Source organism: Anolis sagrei, chromosome 6 (genome assembly GCF_037176765.1).
Source record: "Anolis sagrei isolate rAnoSag1 chromosome 6, rAnoSag1.mat, whole genome shotgun sequence".
In the NCBI taxonomy this organism is placed as follows: Eukaryota; Metazoa; Chordata; class Lepidosauria; order Squamata; family Dactyloidae; genus Anolis; species Anolis sagrei.
In genome coordinates this window covers 69,360,588-69,379,633 of record NC_090026.1, presented here as the reverse complement: position 1 = coordinate 69,379,633, position 19,046 = coordinate 69,360,588, and the positions used below count along the sequence as shown (strand labels likewise).

The following is a 19,046-nucleotide window of genomic DNA, read 5'->3' as shown; positions in this document are numbered from 1 at the left end:
CCAACTCATTCAAACACAAGTTTACACACTGAATGTGTTCCAGTGCTGTTAGTTTGCTGAGTGAATGGCTGGACAACCATTCAGTGAAGGTTTTCCAAAGTCAGGCAGACCTATTGCACTAGAGCAGGGCTTCCCTTGACTCAAGAAATATTTTTGTGACTCCATATATATAGCTATATAAAATGGACATATATAGCTCTGGTTCTGGCCCAATTTACCTGGCCCAATAGCTCTGGTTCTGGCCCAATTTACCTGTCTGAACACATCTCCCCTTATGAACCATCTAGGACTTTAAGATCATCTCGGGAGGCCCTGCTCTCAGTTCCGCCTTCATCACAAGTACGTTTGACGGGGACGAGAGACAGGACCTTCTCTGTGGTGGCCCCTCAGCTATGGAACACCCTCCCTAAGGAGATTAGATTGGCTCCTTCACTCTTAACGTTTCAGAGCCAAGTTAAGACATGGCTATACGAGCAAGCATTTACAAAGGCAGAGTAACTGACATAGGAAATGGAATCACTTGACAATGGAATTTGGACAACGTTTTTAACTAGGAGACGCTAATGATAATGATATTGGTTTTTAAAGTTTCTACTGTAGTTTTATATTGTTTTAAGGCTTAATCAGTATTTTGCTATTATGTGTACTGACTTGTTGTAAACTGCCTTGAGTCGCCGATAGACTGAGAAAGGTGGTATACAAGTATAGTAAATAAATAAATGCATAAATATCAAACATACACTGATCACAAATCAGCATTTGCAACACTTCCTAAATAGGTTGATTTCCCTTTTTGAGGAAGTATAGCTGAAGCATCTTCTGCAGAGTCCACTGTAAACACTATACAACAGATTTGCGTAAATGTCTAAAACAGTAAAAAAGGAAGGCATTACAAAAATTTATTGAGCTGAGGGGATCCCATTTAGGGCGGAGGCCTACACAACTACAAGATGTTTTTTTTTAAAGAACCCAATGTTGACTTTGCTTACGTGGTTTGTCAATGGAATATAAGATGAGGTCTTCCCAAAGTTCAGCATCATCTTGCTCCTTAGCAAACTCAATGGCTTTATCTACATCATTTAATTCTTCCATGATCATCTTCAGAGCACTTCGGCTGTTGCCCATTCTACCTAGAAAGATAAAAGAAGCCAGGAATGGTCAAAGAAATATTCATAAAGAGTAAGGCTTGAGTGTATGATGCAGGGAAAATGTCATCAATTCCTCTGTTTTTAAACCTATCTTCTCTGCTCTGATCTTTACAAGAAGACAAATGAGTATTTTTCTGTAGTAATGCAATATCTTTCTGAGTGAAATCAAAGAAGCCTAAAAGCATTTCAATTGTTGCAAAAATCTGGCCAAGGATTAGTTATTAAACTACCGTATGGTACTGCCTGACAGGGATTTAGTCCTACAGTTAAGGTCTAAAGATGTGGTGGGGACAGCGGTGAGGGAGGCTGCAATCCTATGTATAGTTACATTTAGAGGCATAAGTCTCATCAAGAAATCATGAAGGGCAGCATGCAAACTTCAGAAACAGCATTCTCGGTTCAGGATTAGCATGTGTATATAGTTTTAGGATTGCCATGAATAATTTTGACCAGAATGGTTTTGCAGAGCAATAAACAAATTTCCATGCTCAGGATCATTCCTTTATCTTTCATGACACCATTAAATAATAACATCAGAAGATCAATGACATGAGGAAATATATATTTTAGTGGATGTCACAACACTGCCTTTATTTCAGTCAAAGATTTGCCATCAGCATTGTTCAAAAGCAAAGGGGAGCACTTTGGTTGATATTCAGAAGGTGGAGGCAAGAAAATCATTACAATTGCGTTATATTTTCCTCTGATTTTAAAGAAGCATCTCAACTCAACTAGGAGCTTTCCAGAATTGGGAAAGATTTAAAAATTCAAATCCTAACAATATTGACTTGAAATTTTCATTGTCTTTTGATAAAAGACATTGTTATTTATTAAAATGTAGCTACTTACTCAAAAGATAAACTGTTTCTTCAACAAAGTTTCTTTGCTGGCAGATTTCCAGAGCCTTCAATTGAAAAATTGGGACATGAATATCAAAGTAAATTAGTAAAAAAAGTTTTTTTTAAAAAACACACACAACTATTTTCAAAGTAGTAATGAACTGAACAGACACTACATATAAAAACAAATACCTGTATATGCTGAAATAAATCCAACTGAGTCTGATGGGACTGATTCCTACTCTTTTATTGTGTCAGAAGCGAATTGAGAATATACTGCAAGTCACTTCTGGTGTGAGAGAATTGGCTGTCTACAAAGATGTTGCCCAGCAGACACCCAGATATGTACCATCCTGTGGGAGGTTCCTCTCATGTCCCCACATGGGAAACTGAGGCTAATAGATGGGAGCTCACCCCATCTTGTGGATTCGAACCACCAACCTTCAGGTCAACAGTTCAGCCGGAACAAGGGTTTAACCCATAGTGTCACCACGGCTCCTATTATATCCATTCCTACTTAAATTGATATAATAGTACAATCTAAAAAATCGCATAAATGCTCCCATTACAATCTTTAATTTGGATATGTTACTTCTGCAATTAAAAAAGTAAGTAACATTGAGGAGACCAAAGCTAAAAAAAAATGACAGAAAAGTTATTGCAGTAAATGTCTGACTATAACTTGAACTATAATCATATTATCTAGAATAACTGAAATCATCTTAGGTTAACATTATGTATCAGTGCTACTCTGGGAAAACCTCAGGGGTCATGAGCAATTTAGTTAATATTTTTTCAGTCACGTTTTTGGGAGTTCTTCACTCACTATTTTTTTTCAAGAGTATGCCAAATGCGTATTACATGAACAACAAAATTAAAAAATCTCAATGAGGCAAACACTCACTGACAAACACGTGAATCGTAGTAGTGCATTTGTCAGGGGGCCAGGAGTGGCTGCTGCTCTCAAGTTAAAGTTCACCAGGTAGAAACCCAGGGCTTCCTGTAAACAATGTGCTTTCTTTTCTGTTACTTCAAAGGGAAAATTATCTTTCCTATCCCCATCATACATCATTCCACAAGTGCAATAATAAGATAAACAGTTATGACTTCAGAATATTAATCCTAGCATTCATCAAGAAAGGAAAAATTCCCAAGAAGAGTTCCAGTGTGGTGAAGTGGTTTGAGTGTTGTACTTTGGAGACCAGGGTTTTGAATTCTCATGGAAATCCAGTGACTAACTTTGGGCAAGTCACAATCACTCAGTCTCAGAGGAAGGCAAGAGCAAACACTATCTCAGGAGTCCCCAAACTACGGCTCGCCAAGGGCCCCAATCCGGCCCGCGGAGGAGGATCGCCCCCCCCCCACACACAGTGCCCCTCCATTGGCTGGCTCACGCTGTCCATGCGGCCCGATGGACAGCGTGAGCCAGCCAAGGGAGGCTGCTCTGCATAGTCTACTCGCGGGTAGAGCACCTCGCGAAATGCTTTACTCACAAGTAGGCCGCGCGGGCCTGCTCCTCCCTTGGCAGGCTCACGCTATCCGTCAGGCCTGATGGACAGCGTGAGCCAGCCAAGGGAGGCTGCTCTGCGTGGTCTACTCGCAAGTAGACCACGCGGAGCAGCCTCCCTTGGCAGGCTCACGCTATCCGTCAGGCCTGATGGACAGCATGAGCCAGCCAAGGGAGGCTGCTCCGCGTGGTCTACTCGCAAGTAGGCCACGCGGGCCTGCTCCCCCCTTGGCAGGCTCACGCTATCTATCAGGCCTGATGGACAGCATGAGCCAGCCAAGGGAGGCTGCTCCACGTGGTCTACTCGCGAGTAAAGCACCTCACGAGGTGCTTTACTCACAAGTAGGCCGCGTGAGCCAGCCAAGGGAGGCTGCCCCGGTGCTACATGCAGTCATGCTGGCCACATGACCTTGGAGGTGTCTATGGACAACGCCGGCTCTTCGACTTAGAAATGTAGATGAGCACCACAGAGTCAGAAATGACTGGACTTCATGTCAGAGGAAAACCTTTAACCAGAAAAATTGTGGAAGATCCAGGGTGGGAGAAAGAACTCTTGTCTGTTGGAGGTAGGTATGAATGTTTCAATTGGCCACCTTGATTGTCATTTCATAGCCTGGCAGTTTTTAGGGAGAATCCTTTGTTGAGAGATGATTAGCTGGCCCTGATTGTTTCTTGTCTGGAGTTCCCCTGTGTTTGAGTGTTGTTCTTTATTTACAGTTATAATTTTAGAGTTTTTTAAATACTGATAGCCAGATTTTTGGTCAGACTAGAAATAGGAAGATTTCCCATTCTCTGCTCCTGGAATTACTGCCTAAAGAGGGCTAGAAAGAACCCCCTCTAAGGGCCCTTCCAAACAGCAAAATAAGATATGTGCAATGTGCAGAGGAATTTTTTAATTGATTTTCTTTTTTAAAAAAACTATAGTCCGGCCCTCCATTGGTCTGAGGGACAGTAAACTGGCCCCCGGTTTAAAAAGTTTGAGGACCCCTGCACTATCTGAATACATGTTGCCAAGAAAATACTATAATAGAATCACCTTGAAAGCACACAACCAACAAAAGCAATAATGGATCAATAGGTCTAGAAATGGTGTTAGAAATGGAGACTCACTGAAATATATAAAAATAGGATAGGACACAGCAGTACTTTTTTAAGTCCAGGAAAATACTAGTACAGTTATCATATTTTCCAGCAGAGGGCAGCATTGCACATAGAGTAGCCATGGTATTACAAGTGGAGGGGTGGTGGTGTATTTTTGTTAGAAAAAAACAAAACTAAATGGATCGGTCACATAGTTATGAGCAAGTTTCTGAAACTACATAACTAATAGCTTTCATATTCAGTCGATAGAGATATTTTAAGATGCAGGCCTCACCTTTTCTAAAGGGCAATGGGTGCTGTCTCTGAGAAAGGGAAGTAGATTTGGTCGGTCATATTCTGCATAAAGGCTGATTTGTTTTTCATGATACCTTTGTCCTTTGTGATGGTCCCTCTTGAACAGCTTATGCAAATACTACAAAAGTAAATAGAAGCACAAAAACATGAAAAATATCAGTTCTGCAAGACTGAAAAGGAAAATATGGAGTCAGACCCTTTGTCTTCCTCATCTTACAAGGGATAAGGTGAGATACTTAAAAGAAGCATCAGTATATTTCCTCCTAAATATTCCCACTTTTCTGCCTAAATATTCCCACTTTAAACTAAGACCACACATTTTCTGAGACAGTATATTTTTGGAAACATAGTACTCAACCACAAAAGATAGTCCAAATGAGTAACTCTTACTACTGAAAGGAACTCTGGACTAGGATACAATTCATTACACATGGGAAGTTCTCTCTTATAATCACAGAGAGTATCCTCCAAGAACACTTCACATTGTAAATCTTGCTATATTGAGTATATTTCCAATGGACAGATTGATATTTCATGGATCTCAAAGACTGACATGGGAGAGATACAGAAGAAGTCAGTTTTCAAACCAGACTTCTGGAATCAAACACCCTCAGATGTTTTGGATTACAATGACTACACAACCAAACAAACATACAAACAAAAATCTGGGGTTCCTGGGGTATTTGGGCCATGATTCACAATATTACATTGGGTAGATCCCATCAGCTGTAGTTGTTATCATGGTTTTCTATGAGCGAGCAGATGGCAACTGGTAGATGGCATATGTTCTGTATGTCAAAAACTAGAGCTGAGAGGGGGAAACTGGTGTTATTTTTGGGATCAGCAGGTGAAATATGCACAGAAACACCAAAATGTGTTAGCCAGTACTATCTGGTTCAGCCAGCATGGACAAAAAATAAGAAAGGAAGCAATTGTAGAGCAAAATCTGAAAAGAGGAGTGTACTAACTTTTGAAAGGCCAAAAGAATTTGGTCAGTTAGTAAATCCAATATATATCAGCCCGTATAATGCTGCAGGTATGTCACTACTGAGCAGGGGTCGGGAAAGTGGATTCTAAGGTCATTTGCAGCCCTCAAATGAGCAGTTCTGCAGGCTGACAAAGTACTCCAACTCTATTTTTCCAATCAAAACTGGAAGAAACATCAGCCATTTTGTCCCTCCTCCAATATTTAGCCTTTGTGCTGCCTAAGACGAGTTTCGGTCCCATCCAAGTTGCCCACCCATGACAGATGATACAGGGTATATCACAGTCTAGGGTTAATTCGTTTAATGACAATTCTTGAGTTTTGTCCATGAAATTATTCTATATTATGCCAGTTTCATCACTGCTGTCAAAGGCACAGACTACTCAGGGCGCTTCAACTCAGGGCTTAAATCTGCTTCTGAGTCCCCACAGGTGCCCAAAAGAAACAGGCTTTCCTGGGGGTTTCCCCATTCCAGTGCAGTAACTACCACTCTGGAATCCCACCCCCAGCCTTTAAAAAAATTAAAAACTTACTGGGCCACCATGCCTCCTCTCTGGCAGCCCTCCTGTCACGTAGAAATGCTGCGTCAGGAAGTCAGGTGGGGGGGGGGGGAGGTGCAAGGTCCTGGGGCATCATTTCTATGTGCCAGGAGGGCTGATGTAGAGGAGGCATGGTGATTCAGTACGTTTTTATTTTCTTTTAAGGCTTTGGTGGGTGGGTTGAGAAGAAGCACATCACCTCGCATATTTGGGCTCCAGAAGCCCAAAAGGTGCGAGATCGGAATGGGGACTGGCCCCAGGGAGAACCCAGTAGTCAGTCACCACAGGGCTCTTACCCCATTAGACCTGGGCCTTTCAGGATGGCCTGGGTCTAATGAGGTATCTAATTAATTCAGGATAAAGCAGGGTTTTCCTGCTTTGTCCTGAAATAATTCGCTTTTACCTGAGGTGTTATTTGGATGTCTTCAAGTAGAAATATTTTTCTGTTTCAAATGACACCTGTTAAGAGGCCCATGCCAAAACCACCATACATACCACATGCTGCAATTCAGGCCTGTCATTTAATTCCTCCACAACTTTATCAATCTAAAAGGAAAGAGAATTGAGGCATAAGTTGTGGATACTAATGTGGCAATACCCTACTCACATCAATTAGAAGTGATGACAGGAGGCAACATACCAATAACAGAATAATTGAATAGTTATACTTACAGAGATTTTATCTTCATTATCCAAAAGCATGTCAACGGCTTTCTGAAACCAAAGAAGTTCATGAAAGGAAAGAGATGTGTGAAATATGTTTTAAAAATAATAATACCTGGATACAGATTTTTAACGTTCTCTCTGTCTTATGGACAACACACATTGCTATGTGGTTTATGACACTGCTTCTTAAACATTAGAAGAATCCTCTTGTCAGTATAAGCAGTTCAGCAATGGAACCAATCACCAAGAGAGGTGGTGGTGTCACCTTATTCAGGTGTCTTCAAAAAGAGGCTGGATAGCTGGACATATTTTAGCTGGAGATCCTGCACAGAGCAGGTGGTTTGATGTCTCATGAGACATCTTCCAACTCTATGATTATATGACTCTAGGTCATTAATTCCAATAAACCTTCAATATTTATTTTTCTCATGGCAAGAAAGGCAAGGGAAGTTTCCTCTCTAGAGAGAATCAAAACTGAAGAGGATGTAGAATACAAAATGTCTACATCTACTCAGATAGAAACTTGAGAAACAGCAACTGAGTGGACAAAGTGAAAGCAGACCTGATGATTCAAATGTTTTCCCTATGCTATACGTTTTTGTCCAACTGGGAATTTGCCATAGCAGACACATTTTATTTCTTTAGTCCAATTTGATTTCTGTGGAGCCTTTCAATAGTAAGTTAGCCAACAATGCAGTTGAAACATGTAGAGAATATCTACATTGTATATGTGATGTGCATGCCCCATGCCTCAAACAATGATAATTCATTATGTATTATATAGGGTTCATTTTGCTTTCTATAGGATTCAATCAGCAAATGCTAATTTCAAATGTCTTATGTCTGGTCTCTGTCTTGTTTATGCTGATTGCAAATGAACATTTCCTTAAAGTTTTATGGATGCATGTAATAAAAAAATGATTATTTTCATAGTCTTATGTGACCACAGTTTTAGAAACTTACAGATCTCTAGCAGAAATAAGGAATAAACCTTGTAAAAAAAGCTGTTGGAAATACAACATTTACTCAACTATTTGGTTGTCTCAATTTTTACATGTCAGACTTTATCCAAAATATAAAGCTTGAATGGTTAAATTACATTTTTACTCAGTTCAAATTCTTACAGACAAAAAAGTGTTAAAAACCCCACTTGAAAGCCATCATACCTCGGAATCAAACTCCATTAGCAGAACAATTTTGTCCCTGATGGAGCTGAAAAGATTGTGTTTGTGGATCAGCTGGAAAACGTCTTTATGTCTCAGTGTGAGGTAAATTTCAAGAGCCTTTCTGTAGCGTTGGTCATAGGTGTACCTGATAAAGGGGATCATATGTTACAAACATACCTGGCTGTCAAACTTTGAAAAAAGCCATTCACTCAAAGGTGAACACAATATTCTACTATCATTTGGAATAATGGGAAACACTTCTTATATATATGTATAAAAAGCAATTGGGTGCCATTTTTTTCTTTAATTTTCTTCCATACATTCGTGCCAATGATCCATAACTCATGGCCTATCTTCTGATTAAGAAATACTTCAAGGGTAGTCAACAACTTGAATAGTAAAGAGTTTCAGCTCAATTTAAAGGAATAGATAGCTAGATAGAGGTATCTCCTGAAATTGTCTTATTTCTTGTATTACTCAGGTTGACCACACTTAAAGCATTCCTATCGGCCAATCTCCCCCCCCCCCCCCCCCAGACAAACAACCCCAAAAGAGGAATACAGTTCAAAATAATCACAATGAAACACAGGAACCCCAAGCTACAGTGACTGCACTTGCCTTTGGCTGAGGTCAAGAAATATATAAAAAGTGGGGATAGCTTTTAATATGTAGAAACAGAAGGGAATGAAACACACATAAAAGCAGGGCAAGATTTCTTCCACCTTTTCCCATCACTAAGGATCAACAGAAAGTTTTAACGTCAATATGAGAATGACTTTACTACAGAAATTAAAACCCTACAAGGTGGAAAATTTGTGCTGTCATTTCGATGATTTATTTATCTTTTGCTGATGTAAAGTTTCCCATACTCCTTTCCACCTGAACATTTAATTATTTATTAAAACCAATGGATGACCATTTCCTTTATATTGTAAAATGAAGAGTTTAGAAAGAACAAAGAAACAGAACTGAATCATTACTGATTTTAAGAGGTGTGGAGAAAATGATGTTGTATTCAAAAGGTATATTCTTATAAAATAAGCTGACACATGGGTTGCTATATTAGGCAGTCTTACAAATAAACATTTAAAACCCCATCAGTCATGCTACTACATTTAGAACCAGGACTTGACTAGCCTTTGATTTAGACCAGCCTTTGATATGTTTGGTCACCATATATAAGAAGTTACTTGAAGGTGCACAACAATCACTACCATTGCTAGCAATAGCAATGAAGCCTCAAACCAAATCTCATTTTTCATCACCTAAGCCCTAGAACTGTGCACTTATACAGGTTTAAAGCCATTCCCGTCAGTGATGGGACAGTTAGGCCTTGATCAAGCTCATAGGTGTGATGGATATCTGGTTCCAGCAATGACAAAACAAACTCTAATGGCAAAGACCATTGGTATGATCCACCACAGATTTGTAGTCAGGTTGCAAAATCTGTTTTGAAGCAGGAAAACAACACTTGTGACACAGAAGATAAGTTACTGCTGAGTGTCCCAAATGAGACTTCCACTGGTGCAACGTATTTCAAAATAACTTTATCAAAACATTTAACTTATTCCCTGGAAAAATTAGGCTGAATAGGAGAAGGAAAAAACTAGGAGACACAAACAATAATGTACAAAAGGGAACTGCAACTGATTTGTTTCAAAAAAGAGAAAAGAAGCACTTGAACAATGTACCATACTTACAATTCTGCCAGAGTTTTCAGCAATGTCCTATTCTGTGGATCTTTCTTCAAATGGTCTACAACTGCTTGGACTATTATTGTATTATTATAGAGATTTCCAGGCCATTCTTTAATTAACGTTGCAAATCCCTTAAAAGAAAAATGTTGTTTTCAATTTTGTGTAGAAAAACATACTAACAAGTATTTTTTCCCCCTTGGGGTCTAGGCTTCACCTGGGATTATTTGGGGCACCGATTCAGAAAATTGCGTTGGATATGGTTCATCTGCGACGATTTTTAAGACATAGTTATTAGGTTTTCTGTGGGTGAACAGATGGCAACTGGTAGATGCCATATATTCTGTCTCTCAAAAATTAAAGAAGTTGATAGGAGGAAACTAGTGCCATTTTTGGAATCAGCAGGCCAAAGTATACTAAGAAACAGGGATAGCATTTGAGGCCAGTGTTGGCCAGTGCTAGCCATCCATCCTGCATTATTTATTGAATAATAAATAGCACCTCATACTTATGACATTTCTATTTTCTGTGTATGATAGAGGCCCTCTCTTCTAAATGGATACTTATGATATTGATGAAAATAAATTAACATGACGTTCTTAGCAACTGCACACAACAGTGCTTTTCTCGCATGGCGAGGGGTTGGACTACATGGCCTGCGTGGTCTCTTCCAACTCTATGATTCTATGCCTTATACACTCAGGGCTGGACTTCCTTGAGTGACCCTATCCACCTATAATGAGTTTTCCTCTTTTACTACAACCACTCACATGACCAAGCTTTGTTTTTTCTAACGGGTCGTATCATCTCATGATATGACTGAAGTATAATAGTTTCAACAACAGTTTCGAGTGTGACTTCAGAATTCATTAGTCTATGACTCATCCATTTCTCACTATGGCTGGTCCATGGGTTTTCAAGAATTTTATGTAGTACCATATTTCATATTATTTTTCTTCTGTCACCCTTCATTATCAAGCTATCACAAAAATGTATTGTCGAAGGTTTTCATGGCTGTTTCATGATGTTTCACCTGCATCTATGGCAAGCATCTTGGTGAGCCTGTGGTGTTTTGAAAGTCCTTTTGGCTGCGAGAAATCTGTGTCTCTGCAGCGTAGAAGGAAAGTCAGGGAGCACAGTAGATGTGCTTTCCTGGTCCTTAGTTTTTTCCAATTTTCGTGTGTCTTGGAACAGTTTCTCCCCGTAGAGAAGTTCAATGTATTGTCGAAGGCTTTCATGGCTGGAATTACTGGGTTGTTGTAGGTTTTTTTCGGGCTATATGGCCATGTTCTAGAGGCATTCTCTCCTGAAGTTTCGCCTGCATCTATGGCAAGGATGCTTGCCCATAGATGTAGGCGAAACGTTAGGAGATAATGCCTCTAAAACATGGCCATATAGCCTGAAAAAGCCTACAACAACCTATCATAAAAATAAACAAAAATCAGAAATACTACAGCATAGATTATTCTAAATTTGATATTGGATTATATATGCAAACTTTTCTGACTCCCTAGCTATTTCGAAAACATTATATTTCTCCATATTCAGTCCTGATAGTACTCTGTCCTGAACAGGGTTACTCACAAGAAAAAAAAAATGTTGGGACACACTCTTCTTCCATGGTTTTTCATGACCTATGAGCTCTTTCTTCTGAAGTTCTTTGATGCATTCTATTTTCCAGTGTATGTTTTCCATATTACTTTCTGCTTTTCTGGATCCAGCTTGGACATCTGGCATTTGTTGATCTATATATGGTAAAAACCTTTCTTACAAAATTTTTAAGATCACTTTGTTTGCATGGGAGATTAACGCAACACCCTGATGGTTACTCCATCTCATGTGTTTCTCTTCTTGGGGATTGGAGTCTATTTAGTATTTCCAATCTGTACACCACTGTTTTGTTTTTATATTTCTTACATAAAGGAAACATGTAGTTAACTATGTTGTGCCCACCCTCAAGCTGCAATGAGAGGTAATATTTGTGTGAATTTGAATCGATTCCATATCTACAGCTTGAAGCAGCTCTATTGGTATGGCATTAATTTTTGATGATTTATTTCTCTCTAGTGCCTTTTAGAAAGGCTTCCACTTGCCTTTCCAAAACTGGGTTCATCTACAAAAGCTTCTATGAATGAATGTCACCTTTTCATCTTTCTTACTGGTAAATATGAAATCATTGAACAACTTGACGAGGCAATTGGATAATGACTTTGGTAAGAAGACACTTATGATAATGTTTTGTTTTTGTTTTTTGCTTTGTACTGTTTTTATACTATATGCTAAATGTTTTAATAGTATTTATGACTGTTTTAATTGTCTTTTAATTGTTGCTCACTGTGAACTGCCTTAAGTCGCCTCCGGGCTAAGAAAGGCAATATACAAATATGATAAATAAATAAATAAATAAATAAATAAATAAATAAATTCTTCAGCGTACTGCTTTAATCATCTTTTAAATTTTGCCCACAGAATGTGTTCTTTCTGTTGGCCACATGGTGTACATTTTTTTCTTTGAATTTCCCTTTCATTTCTCAGATCTTGTGGATGAGGTCTCCTGTTCAACTCTTCTGTTCCTTTTTTATTTCTTTGCTTTTATTATTTGCATTCAGGGTTCTAATCCTATTTCTACTACCCTTTATTTTTGCTTCTCACAGAAGAGTTTCACCTGTCATTCAATGACTAGCATAATAAGAAGGAAAGCACAGATCCACCATAAAAACAAGGCTGTAAATCCAGCAAAAATTCCCAGGCATATCCAGAAACAATGTCATTATGAACCAAGCAAGAGGTTGGTGGATGGTATAAAAAAACCATTATTTTTATATCATTCGAGGTTAAGGGGAATCAGTAAGCATGCCTTGCTTCAGCACACATCAGCCTAACTAGCATAATCCTGCTGAGACAACTGCTAGCTTGTATGACTATCTTTTTGCTGAGTCAATGGGATGATTCTAATTGGGATGAACAATAAATTTAGGGCAATGCTATTTAATGATGGTTATTTTTGCAACATTTTATCAAAGATGAATTTCATATCCTACAGAAACAAACAACTATTTTGTTCATTAATTCAAACTGAGATGGATTAATATTTACAGATCTGCGCTATCTCAATGACATTTTGAAAAGGTAAAACATTACTAAGTGGCAACCTGTCTAGCACCAAATTCTAATGGACTGGAGATAGGATAGAGATCTTCTACCATCTTAAAGATTGTCTACGTAGTATCTCCTGTGGTGGTTCAGTGCACTTTGCACAGATATAGTGAGAGCTGGATCTCTGGATTTCTTAGATATGAACAGCACTACTGTGCTGTTGCGTTTCTGCTGTCAATCTCGTATAAAATTCTTGGCACATTTATAGAGTTGAAGTTAATGTTAAAATTAGGTGCACCTGAGTATTTTTATGATAGATGTGTACCTCATCCTGACTTCTGCTTTAGCAATGGAGATACTAGCTTAGAATTAGGTCAATGGCATTTAGATAGTACCTCATAGTCACTCTCCAAAAATTCATGGAGGACCATTTCATAGATGAATGGCTTCAGGACTGAATCCCGTCTTGGCAAATAGCGGCTGATAGCCTAAAGGAGAAAACAGAACAAAATATCACCCATTCTTCATTTATGAAAATATAAAATTCTACCACTATTAATGTATATGTTATGCAAGTAGCCCTTCAGTCACATATGGTGATCCACCAGAGATCTGAAAAACTTGAGGTTTGAATATATGTTGCCTCTTTGGGACTGCTACAAAGAAGGTGATCTGTCAACCTCCTTATGAAGAGTGGAGGGCACACTTGCCATTTATTCACTTGCATCTGGGGAAATCACAGTCACCTAGTATTTTATCTTTCATTCATTTTTGATAAACAAAAGCAATTTTGCTTCTGATGCAAGCTCTGTTCTTTTCTGAATAAGAGCAGTTGCTGTAGCTGCCAGTGTCATAAAGATCTAGAATCTCAGTTCTTTAGTCAATAAGAAAAAAAGGCTCTTTTGGATTGTACTTTACAGCAATTTTTAAGTGAGAAAAGCAGCAATTCTCTCATCTCATTCAATAAGTCACATATTTCCAATCTCAAGGTTCCATTTTCTCTCTTAGGTTATTTAATGTGTGACATCACTGGAATGTCACCAGAGCTGGATGTCTGGTGCCACCTGCATGCAGAAAACAGTTACTCTTGAGCTCTATATAAATCCAAGTAAGAAATCATGTGACCCTTCAGATGTTTGATATGTAAATTGCATCAGGTCTAGTTAACACAGCTAATGATGAGAGCAGGCATGGAATTGCAGTGTAGTGACAGACAAAGGACTGTACATTTCCCAACCCTGTTCTAAATCCAAGGAAGACTTTCCATTCCAAAATTGGTGTCTGATGTCAATAAAGGACTGTGTATTGGCAAACAATTAGAAACTTCATCTAAATAAGAGATGTTCCCTTAGTCAGTCAATAGAAAGGTCTATCAAGAGACATTCTGCAGTTTGAGTAAAGTTTGTAGACATATTTGCACAAAGGAAATATGTATTTAACTATGCTATGCCCAGCCTCGAGCTGAAAGGAGGTGATTAATAATAATAATAATAATAATAATAATAATAATAATAATAAGGCAATTTCACCAATTGTAAGAAATGTCAGATCATGGTGACATGTATTTTAGTGACATCCAGTTTGGCCTATTGGGACAGCCATTCAATGGTGTCCAGCAAATTCTACTAGTTCAAAATTGCTATGCAATGATTTATTCCATTTTGCTCCTTTTCTGCAACAGATTCAGTAGCTACTGCTCCATTTGTGACACAATTTAAAGTAAACAGTTCATAGGAATCTGAAAGATAGCCTCCTTTGTAATTGATCTTATGTCGTCAAACTCTTTGCTGAAGGAAATCAGGTTAACAGCATCTCTGTTGTCTTTCTGCTGGTGAAGACATTTTTATTCAAAAGGCTTTTGGCTTTTCAGCGGACACGTTTGCAAAAATAAGTTGGGATTGGTGGCTACTGTTTGCTTCTTTGTTACTGAAGTATATTTAAATAATTTGTTTTTAATCATTGATTTATGTTGATAATATTATAATGTTGTACTTTATATCTGTTTATTTCATTATTGTAAAATACCCTGAAATCCATTTTAGTAGAAAGGATATAATTCAATAGTTAACTAAATCATATGTTTTGTCCAAAACTAAGTCCAGTTCCATTCTGATATAGAACACATTACCAAAGTAGATGAAAACTTTTTCCAATTCTCAATGCAGCACGATGCAAAACAAAACAGACGAAGTCAAAAGTAATTAAACTATTTTGAGACTTGAGTCAAGCCCTAAAAATCACAATGTTACATAAAACAGAAGAAAAATTATTTTGTCTAATTATACTACAAATACATGAATATTAATGTTGACCGCTGCCTATGGCAGAATAGATCACAACAGATGTTAAGAACACCTTGTTCTAACATTGCAGGTTGCAAGTGAGTAGCCTTATCACAGAGTTCCTTCTGTCTTTCTGAAATGGGTTTTCAGCAATGGGGAAACAACCCACTGTTTAGAAAAGCAATAATTTAACCGAGATGCTTTTGGGAAAACCTACAAATATTTTCTACATTTCACAGTCTGCTGGATGGCATAAGTGGAGATATCTGTGGAAGACAATCACATCCAGGTAAGAAATAAATTCAAAAGGGAGTGGTGATGGTGAAAACAACACATCACAATTTTAACAACACGTATTGTGAGATGTGTTATTGGAGTGGAACTAACCTGAGAGATTATGTTCAAATGGTAAAGTGTACATCATTCCCCCCAAACCCCATCAATGTGTTGAAGCTTCTCCCTCTATTTTTTCTAATTCGATAAGAAGGGAGATGTTATGAGAAAAGCTATAATGCGGCAACACCTACGAACTCCGGAACAGAAATTTAACAGCTCAAAAAACAGCAAAGGACCACCTGCTGGAAGATCTTAATAATATGTCTCTTTTGGCTCATTGGGTTTGAATAGGAAGACATAAAACTTGGGGGGAAAAGATGAGCATGTGCATAAACGTTATCTGAATTTCAGGAAGTGATACTCTTTGAGGTGCAGGACACGGGCAATTTATTAACTTAAATGTTTGCTAAGAAACACAGTCTGTTCAAAAACTTTGTTGGCTGTGCCAATAATCCACAAGATGCAGCAAAAATAGTTCCCGTGCATTAAAAAATGGTAATATTTATTGATGCTGAATTAGTTTATGGAGCTTTTGTTAATGACTCAAAGGATATGCTATAACCATGTGAGTCACAAGGCTATAGATCCCTCTATGTCCTTTTCTCTTAAACATAAGCCCCTATGAACAATACAACTGTGAGAAAGAAAAAAAGAAAATGTCAACATGCATGTGGGCACACTTTAGCTGTCTCTCCTGACATGTGATCACTTGTATGAAAACAAGAAATCTGTAGATTATGCTAAAATGTTAAACAATGTCAAGAACATATTTGTAACAGTTTGTGTTATTTAAAAAAAAATCTTGCAGGAAACATCAAGTTAAGTTTTTGACTTAAAGCACATATTATTCTAGTTCCCAAGCAGTGATCCTGTGTAAGAGGAATAACATATTTCATCGCATAATAGTCGCAATCACATAATAGCCACATCCCCATTTTTGGGTGGGAGAAACGGGTATTTCTGTGTCCCTTGCATAATAGTCACAGAGCCATTTAGGGCTGAGATTCCCCTTCTCCAGAGGCAAGGGAGTTTAAAAACTATGAAACGAAGATCTCTGGAGCTTCATTTTTTCCTCCTTCCTCCAAGGCAAGGCAGTTTAAAAACCCTGAAATTGAGACCTCCTTTCTTCCTCCTTTCTACAAAGAGCTTAGTTTCAGATTTTGTAAACTGCCTTGCCTTTGGAGAAACAAAGAAGGAAGGAAGAATACTCCCTCCCTCTCCTCCTGTTTTCAGCAGTAAGGCAGTTAATTTTGTTAAAAGAACAAAAACCAGAGAATCAAAGTCAATTTTATTGCGTAATAGTCACAACCCCCCTTTTCAGTAAAAAAGAGGAAAAGTGTGACTGTTATGCAACAATTACAGTATGTGCATACAGATTCGTACAGGCACATATTTTATGTGATGCAAGCACTATGAATGTAGGCTTGATTTTTGTGAACATTCTCTCTGAGAAAAAGTGTTGGTGGAAGCTTTGAATTGTCTTACATTGAACTAAAACAAACCACCCACATCATTTGTTATCTTTGCACGTGGTGAGCTACACTCAGTTTCACTCAGTCACATATGTACAATTCTGTAAGCCTCTGGGAGGCAGTCTAGCCAACTAATTTACTGGGATGGGGATGTAACCATACCTACCTTAAGCTGCCCAATTTCTTTGAACCTATGTACTTCAAATTCCCATAGATCTGTATTCTTGCCAAGTATTTTCTGGCATTTTCTGAATTGGAAAGAAATACACAAAGGAGAGTTTATGAATAGAACAGTTTCCTTTCAAGAACCTTATTTATATTATTTGCATAATGATTTATTTGGAATCATTTGTCATATTACCCCTTCTCACTGAAGCCACCATCAGCAACTAGAATACATTATACACATTAAGTTCTCAGAATTAATGGAACATTCACTTCTTACATGAATCAAAGGTATAGGGGGTTACAAGAGCAAAACGCTACTGAGTAATCAGCTGCATTTGTCCTTTCATCATTATTATTTGTGCTAACAGCATTCAGTATTTGTGTTGTAATAAAATAATCTACATATTAAAGGTAAAAGCAAAGGTTTCCTCTTGACATGAAGTCTAGTTGGGGGGTGGTGCTCATCTCCATTTCTAAACCAAAGAGCTGGCACTGTCTGAAGACATCTCCTAGGTCATGTGGCTGGCATGACTGCATGGAGCGCTGTTACCTTCCTGCTGAAGTGGTACCTATTAATCTACTCACATTTGCATGTTTTCAAATTGCTAGGTTGGCCAAAGCTGGGGCTAGCAATGGGAGCTCACTCCATCCCGTGGATTTGAACTGCCGACCTTCCAGCCAGCAAATTGTGCAGCTTAGTGGTTTAACTCGCTGCACCTAAGTGGCCTACATATTATAATAACATAAGTATCAATACATAAACTGGGTATCCTTTATCTGAAATGCTTGGGATCAGAAATGTTCTGTATTTCAGATGGGAGGGGGGTTGGAATACTTTCATATTCATAATGAGATATCTTGGACATAGGACCCATGCCTAAACACAATTTGTCGATGTTTTACATAACTTTATACATTAAAGAAAGTATGGTTACACTGAACCATCAGAAAGCAAAGGTTTCACTATCTCAGCCACCCATGTGGTCAATTTTGGAATTTCAAATAAGAGATGATCAATCTGTAGTACAGCAATCTGTACTAGAGAGTGCGCGCATACAATCATAGGGCTCTTTTCCCACCCCAATTCATACAAAATCACAGAAGTAGATGCCTCCTCCCTAGAACTTATACAAACTTAAAACATTACCGTGCTGCCAGATCATAATCTCCAGTTTCCATCAGATGATTAATATAGGCTAAACCTATGTCCTTTAATGAAAACAAATACAATTAATTAGAATTAAGTTTTTAAAACTTTATGCATCATTCAGCATAAAAGACATTGACATTTGCAACCAAGTGATTAGCATGGTGTCCCAAAATGACAGTTCCTTGATAATGCACGAAGTCTTTTGGGTATAATCAAGGCACTTTAAAAAACAAAACAAAACAAAAGCCAATAAACTGTTTCTTGAACTATTTTTCCCTGTGGGTTCTGATGAAAGTATATTCTTCCTCACCTTGTTTCTGGAGATTTGAGGAGGAACAAAATCATCCCTTCTATGAAATACTCTAAATACTTTTAGCTCTGTCTAAAAGTCCACATAGGTAAAAACACATTATTAGGAACAAGGTAGGCACATTAAAATGTCACTAAATCTAAGGATTTGTTGGGTTCCTCAATGAACAAAATATGTATTTCTTATCAAGGGACAAAGAACACCACTTTAATCCTTTCAGCCCTACATATAGTATATTGTATGTATGTATGTATGTATGATGTATCCAAATGGTGCACCCATGGCTAGATAGT

The 19,046-nt window shown here is 38.1% G+C and overlaps 1 protein-coding gene across 3 annotated transcripts in view; it reads right to left on the bottom strand.

Moving 5' to 3' along the window:
- Positions 1-19,046, bottom strand: part of VPS41 (VPS41 subunit of HOPS complex) — a 137,670-nt gene that overhangs the window by 18,598 nt on the left and 100,026 nt on the right. For all 3 annotated transcript variants that reach the window (XM_060781605.2, XM_060781603.2, XM_060781604.2), the window contains 10 exons: positions 18,441-18,502; positions 17,292-17,373; positions 13,431-13,523; positions 9,946-10,073; positions 8,246-8,390; positions 7,086-7,127; positions 6,909-6,959; positions 4,870-5,007; positions 1,998-2,052; positions 990-1,130 (listed from right to left, as the gene is read on the bottom strand). In XM_060781605.2, the coding sequence (XP_060637588.2) occupies positions 990-1,130; positions 1,998-2,052; positions 4,870-5,007; positions 6,909-6,959; positions 7,086-7,127; positions 8,246-8,390; positions 9,946-10,073; positions 13,431-13,523; positions 17,292-17,373; positions 18,441-18,502 (937 nt within the window). The remainder of the gene's footprint in view (positions 1-989; positions 1,131-1,997; positions 2,053-4,869; positions 5,008-6,908; positions 6,960-7,085; positions 7,128-8,245; positions 8,391-9,945; positions 10,074-13,430; positions 13,524-17,291; positions 17,374-18,440; positions 18,503-19,046) is intronic.